The sequence below is a fragment of the Danio rerio genome, chromosome 12 (genome assembly GCF_049306965.1).
Source record: "Danio rerio strain Tuebingen ecotype United States chromosome 12, GRCz12tu, whole genome shotgun sequence".
NCBI classification, from domain to species: Eukaryota; Metazoa; Chordata; class Actinopteri; order Cypriniformes; family Danionidae; genus Danio; species Danio rerio.
Genome location: NC_133187.1, coordinates 37,710,695 through 37,717,498, shown reverse-complemented (window position 1 = coordinate 37,717,498; position 6,804 = coordinate 37,710,695). Strand labels below are relative to the sequence as shown.

Here is a 6,804-nt window from a genome sequence, read left to right as displayed (position 1 = left end):
AGCAGCATAACAAGCTTTTTCACAGCTTAAACTCAAAGGAAGATTGGAAAAAATCAATAGGAGTTCAGACTTCTGGAAACAGGTTTCAAAGGCCACTTGAATGTAAATGAATAAGATATATCTATCCATTCATTTAGCTATTTATCTAGCTATATACAGTGCTCAGCATATATACACCTCTCTCAAATCTTTCATTTAAATTCATATTTTCTATAGGAAGCTTTACATTATTTTTTTTGTGCATATTCATTAGATTAACCAGTACTAAAGCCAAATCTGGAGCTCATCTAACAAAATAACTTACAATAACAGTCCAAAAATTAGTAGCTCAAATTTTATTTGTTTGGGAAAAATAGGAAATATGATTTAAAGCAGAGCAAAAATCAAGAGCAGCAAAAAAAAAAAAAAAATTTTTTTCATTTTGCAGTTTGTAATACATTTTTGCAATATTTCACATGAATTTAAATGTATTATCTTTCTATTTCTAAAGATGTTCAGTGAATAAAATATTGTTTTAATAAATGTATATGTTTTGTTTAAATGTGCCAATATACTGTATATTACATATATGCTCTGAGAAATGGATAAAAATTCTAACTTTCAAAATGGGGTGAAGTCATTTATGCTTAGCACTGTAGCTATCAACAGTATCAAATCTATCTATTGTAGTTAACTTGAAATACATTGTTTCTATAAATAAATTCTAAATAAAATATTCAACATCCTTCATAGAAATCATATAAATGATCCTATATGAAAATACATATAAAATTATGGCTAATAAATTTGAACATATGTAATTCCAATGGTTGAAAATACAGTATATTTGTAAGATATTTTGCAGAATGTTAAGATGTTGCAAATATGACATAATTTGTTAAATCCATACATGAATTTGTCTGTCATGTAACTTGCATACATTTTAAGTGGATCATCACCTTTCAATAAAGTTGTCCCAAAGCTATTGAACAACCCCCTATCTTGTCCTGAACTCTAGCAGGCACACAACAGCATAAGACGTTAATATTAGGTTAGATTTAGGTTGTGATGCCAGGTGACCAAAATTCTATGTCTAGCCAGCATCTAAAAACAATGTCATTTTGATGTCCAATAACAACGTCAAATTACAATTTTGAAAAACATTTTTAATTCCCTTTGAATTTTGACTACCTACTCCTATTACATTTCTATATAGGATTGTAGTTCTTTCCCTCATATACTAAAACAAGGGTGTGGGCACTAATGAGTTTGCAATAATTTTCAACCATTAAGAATTATAAAAGTCTGCACTGATTGGTTACACTCATATGTTTAATAATTTAATCAGAGTTCAGAGTCTAAACGATTCCTTCATAATTAGCAATTATGCAAGAATCCATCTGTTTCCTCAGGACACTCGTCAACATAAAAGTTGTGAGCCACAGTTCCGCGAACTGTAATGCAGCAAATAATTAGATAATGTATTTTCATCGAGCGCGTTAAATGTTAGCGTCACTTCCAGCTGCGCTAGTGGCGCAATCTCCTCCCCATTCCAGCAGAATCAGTCCGCTTGAGAGTCTGTGGAGGAATCGCGAAGAGCAAGATGGCGCTGTGTCGTTCAGCACTGAACAGCTCCCATCAGGCTTATTAACAAACTGCTCATTCGGGGCTTGAAACATTAGAAGGAAAGCACTGACAGAATTTCCTTCTGTTAAAACCTCCTCAGCCAAACGCACAAGGAGTGCGCTCGTCGTTTGGTGCAGAGAAGCAGAAGCGCCCACCGCAGAGACCCTACAAACGAGAATGACCAGAGAAGACTCGCATCAACACGGCAGTGGCTTGCGGTGAGACGCGTCTTGAAGATAATGCACTGCAAAACCAGTGGATTCATCCAGCTATTCCCGTGTTTGATCTCCGTGACATGGAGGAGCGCGAGAATGACGTGTTTGAACAGAAAATAAACTCTTGTATTTAACAGCAGAGACACCGTTGCTGGACTTCGCGTTATCTTCAGTATGTCAGGGACTGTAACACTGTTGGTCATGTCTGCGTCGTTTTTCAACCCCAGTTTTGCGCTGAGCTCTCATTTTGACTCAGGTAAGCTTTTATAATCACTTGTATTCATATTATTAATGCATGCCGAGTGGTGTCATGTAACATTTACCAGAAGAAGAAAAATGTTTTCTTTAGAGATGCGCAAAATCTGAGCAGCTAATAAACCTACATCGCGTTTTTACTGAATGACACTCGCATTATGAAGAGCGTTTGTTTTTAATCAGCAGATTATATCCTTTGTTCTGAGCATGAGCCCTATGTGAAAGCTGACAAATTACTCTATTTGCCTCTCCACACGTCCACTGATTCACATGTCGAAGGTGAGAGGTGGAGGTGTAAGATTGGGCTATTGATGCACAGGTAGCCGTTTCTGATTGGACAAACAGGACACTGTCAACCTCTAGGGAGTTGTGTGTGTAGTGAGGAGATAATTAAGATTGTAATGACTGGTAATTGAAGAAGAGTATAACCTTTGGGTCATGACAAGGTCAGTTAATGGAATTGGAGAAAGACACATACATTTTACCCTCAAAAGCAATTAACAATTAGCATCAAGCTGCTTTTATATGTATATTGTTATACATCATGAAAAGTGTTTAGATAAAATGGACATACAATTCATTATTGCTCACCTGCATCAGATGAAAAAGCTACAAATGTTGGTAAAGCCAAAAAAAAAAAAAAAAATTATGACATGAAGGAAATACAGTTGAAGTGAAACATTTTCTGATCTTTGTCATTGATGTTTTAAAAACAATCTTACTGCTAAACTGTAATAGCAATGATTGGGGCTGTTTAAACAAACAAATTCATAGTGTTTCTATGACTTTTAGCCAATCGTTTACTTCATAACAAGGTTTGTGAAGCTTTTGAAAATGCAAATTTTTATAAACAGGGTTTCAATAAGGCTTGAAAACAGTCCCATTATCATCTCTGTGTAAACAGCAAAAAAATGAAAATGAAAATGGTGATGCCATATATATATATATATATATATATATATATATATATATATATATATATATATATATATATATATATATATATATATATATATATAATATTTATTTATTAATTTATTTATTTTTACCATTGCCAACTACCAGCCTGGTATACAAAGTACATCTTATTTTTTGTAATTTTCAAGGATCTGTGCAAACATAAATCATTTTAATGATATAGACATTTGTACGTGAAACATTGCAGTAATTCAAAGCATTTTATTTTTTGTAAGCAATGAGCTCTATGCACAGCTAGAGTTTTAAAGCCAGCGATAAACTTCCGGTGAAAGCTTACTGTGACTATTTTAAATTTCACAAGGTTGTTTTTACAGCATCAGTGTTGTAATGTAATTACAATACATTCAATTAAATAGACTTAAGCACCCATTTGGTTGTTCAAGAGTTAAACGAGATGATAGGCCGCTGTAACCGCTAGTGCCGTCAGTAGCTACAGGTTAGCGCAGAAATTCCATTTAATATACTGGGGTAAAATAAACTGATATATTTTAAAGATATGTCGGGGGAAATGCAGCACTTCTTGTGCGATCTGAGACCTACTTCATCTAACAGGCAGTGAAGATTGCTGATGTTTAAAAAATCAAATATTAAACGTGACAATTTTGTATGGGAAAGACAGTTCACCGAAAGTCCTTGGGCTGCCTGGCTGAAAATTAAAAGTCCATGTGCGTATAGCCCATCATTGTATAAATAAATAGAATAAATAATAAAAGTCTTAATAATGTCATGATTTATTAGTACATAATATTTACTATTAATTTTTGTTTACAAATTAAATAAAACACACAACAATATCTCCAATCAGTAGTTTTAACTTAACAGTTGGGTTTGTCTCAAATATTTTACCCAAATTTAATTTAAAAATAAATAAATAAATAAACTGTTTTTACACAGTAGAATTTCAATATCTTTTGGGGGTCTGTTTATTAAACCTTTTCAGAAATAGCAGGATAGTTTTACAGAAAAAAATGAAACCAATATTATTCACAAACTTTTTCCATAAATAAAATGAAATTACAATTACACACACATGCGCGCACACACACACACACACACACACACACACACACACACACACCCACACACACACACACACACACACACACACACACACACACACACACACACACAAAATTAAATAATAAAAAAGAAAAAAAAGAATAGTCAATTATGTGTAAAATATATATTGAATTATCTACATTTAGTAATAACCCATGTACAAAGTGCACATGTACATCAACAAACTATAAACTCAATCTTCAGATACTTCTACAATATTCTTAATCAAATTCACTCTGCAACTGAAAAACCCAAATGCTTAGATTGACAGTCTGTAGAAGTCTAAATGGGTCCCAAGTTTCAGAAAAAGCTCTAGAAATGGCATTTATTGTGAACCTATTTTTTTTTTCAAACGAATAAAGGTCATTGCATCTCACAGTAATGATATCTTTGCTAAAAAATCTTGCTCTGTGTTAGCTTTCAAATCACTTGCTCCCTGTTGAGGCGTAGGCTGTACGGTTGGTGAATATTAGTGTTCACTTACAATAAATTTGAAGCCATTGAAATCCTGATCTGAAACACTGTACAGTATTTGTTCTAAGCTACACCTCTGTGTCCCTCTGGATAAAATCTAACAGCATATGGGTTTGGAACAACATCTTTTGTAAATATTGAAACAATTTTTGGGTGAACTATCTTTGTAAAGCCTCCCTATGGAGGGAAAATGAGCCATCGCGTGGGCTGTTACCAGTGGTGAATGGTATTCCCTCGTTTCTAAATTTGGACTCAGCTGTGTTTGTTGCCTCCTCACATGGTTTCTATGGTTACCATGAGGGTCTGCAGAGCTGGATTTAGGAATCTAACCAGTGGTTACATTTCACTGCATTTTATTATTATGATGTGCTATTAATAGCTGTATTGGAGCCACATCTACATGGACCACATCTACATGAATTACCTTTCACAAATTGGAATTTCCATGTTTTACAATTTTACGTTTTCAATTTGGAGCCACAGACCTTATTCCCCTCCTCCGAATGTAATCATGTCCGTCAGCAGAGATGAAGAGGGGAACAAGCTCTATCTGTCAAAGTGATGAATGGATGTAGGACTCATGGTGGAGAGTCTGGGAATGATTAGAGGGAGATAAAGGAAACTGAATCTGCTCTAGTGGTCCTGCTGGGCTTGTTGCAGACCAGGTTGCTGGTTCAAACTGATACATTCATGAGACTTTGAATAGTATTATTATTATTAGTAGTAATATTATTATTATTCATTCATTCATTTTCTTGTCGGCTTAGTCCCTTTATTAATCCGCGTTCGCCACAGCAGAATGAACCGCCAACTTATCCAACAAGTTTTCACACAGCAGATGCCCTTTCAGCCGAAACCCATCTCTGGGAATCATCCACACACACACTCACACACACACTCGTACACTACGGACAATTTAGTCTAGCCAATTCACCTGTACCGCATGTCTTTGGACTGTGGGGGAAACCGGAGCACCCGGAGGAAACCCACGCGAACGCAGGGAGAACATTCAAACTCCACACAGAAACGCCAACTGAGCCGAGGCTTGACCCAGCGACCTTCTTGCTGTGAGGCGACAGCACTACCTACTGCGCCACTGCTTCGCCTATTATTATTATTATTAGAGAGATTTCCGAAGGATCACATGACTCTGAAGACTGAAGTAATGTAGTTGAAAATTCATCTTTGATTCACTGGAATAAATTATTATATTAAATTATAAACCACTTTTGAACAGTTATTTTATAGTGCAATAACATTTGACCATTTGTACTGTATTTTTGATTAAATAAATGCAGCCTTAGTGAGCAGGATAAAACATTTAAAAATCCTACTGACCCCAAACTTTTGACCGGTTGTGTATGTTGATGTATTTCCAACTGAAATGGAATATTGAGTAGGGGACGGGGCTTTCTTTATGCACATTATTCTCTTGTAGCAAACTAAGGGGGCGTGATTAAGAATTTTGTGACTGAAGTCGTCAAACTTACATCAACAGAGAAGGGCCGCCACTCCAAACAGATGCAAATGGTCAGACTTTAATTGAAGATTACCATTACTAACTTTTTTTCAATGGGTCGACAGATTGGTTGTTCACGTAAAGAAAACAATGTGCACTAGCAAAATAAACATTCAGTATGTTTATATGACCACAGCAATAATCTAATTTGAATACGATTAAGACAATACTCTGATTAAGAGTCTTCCATGTAAACAGTAATTTGTTTTTGATCAATTTTATCCGATTAAGGTCATAATTGAACTAAACAGATATCAGATTAAAACATGTGGGGTACACCGATTTGAGTTGCATTACTGAAGTGCAGTACAGACATGTAAACACCGCAATAAATCCAAATCATCATGTAAGATTTTCGCTGCATTTTACGACAGGATAGTCTGTACACAAACTGTTTGACACTGTATTTTTGTATGCTGGCTGATTGACACTATTCTCTGCACCTACCGAGTCAGTGAAGGACCACAGACACCTGCATTGCGAATTACGGTTGTTTTTTTCACATACAGGATGCATTATCAAATTCCATTAAAACAACACTCTTCCAGCAGGTCATACGCGCATCCAATATCTCGTTTATCAGGGGGGCATGCATAAAATGTTTCTGAATGAAAGTGAAAGTGCCAAACTGCAATTAAAGTCGACAAATTAAAAATGAAACACCTGAAATTACTTGAAACTCCAGAGAAAATGTGGATA

General features: G+C 35.2%; 1 protein-coding gene across 1 annotated transcript in view; it reads left to right on the top strand.

Annotated features, from left to right (window-relative positions):
• Nucleotides 1–1,551: 1,551 nt before the first annotated feature.
• Nucleotides 1,552–6,804, top strand: part of aatkb (apoptosis-associated tyrosine kinase b) — an 88,838-nt gene continuing 83,585 nt past the window's right edge. The window contains exon 1 of the mRNA XM_678332.11: nt 1,552–2,076. Within this exon, the coding sequence (XP_683424.7) occupies nt 1,995–2,076 (82 nt within the window). The 5' untranslated portion in view covers nt 1,552–1,994. The remainder of the gene's footprint in view (nt 2,077–6,804) is intronic.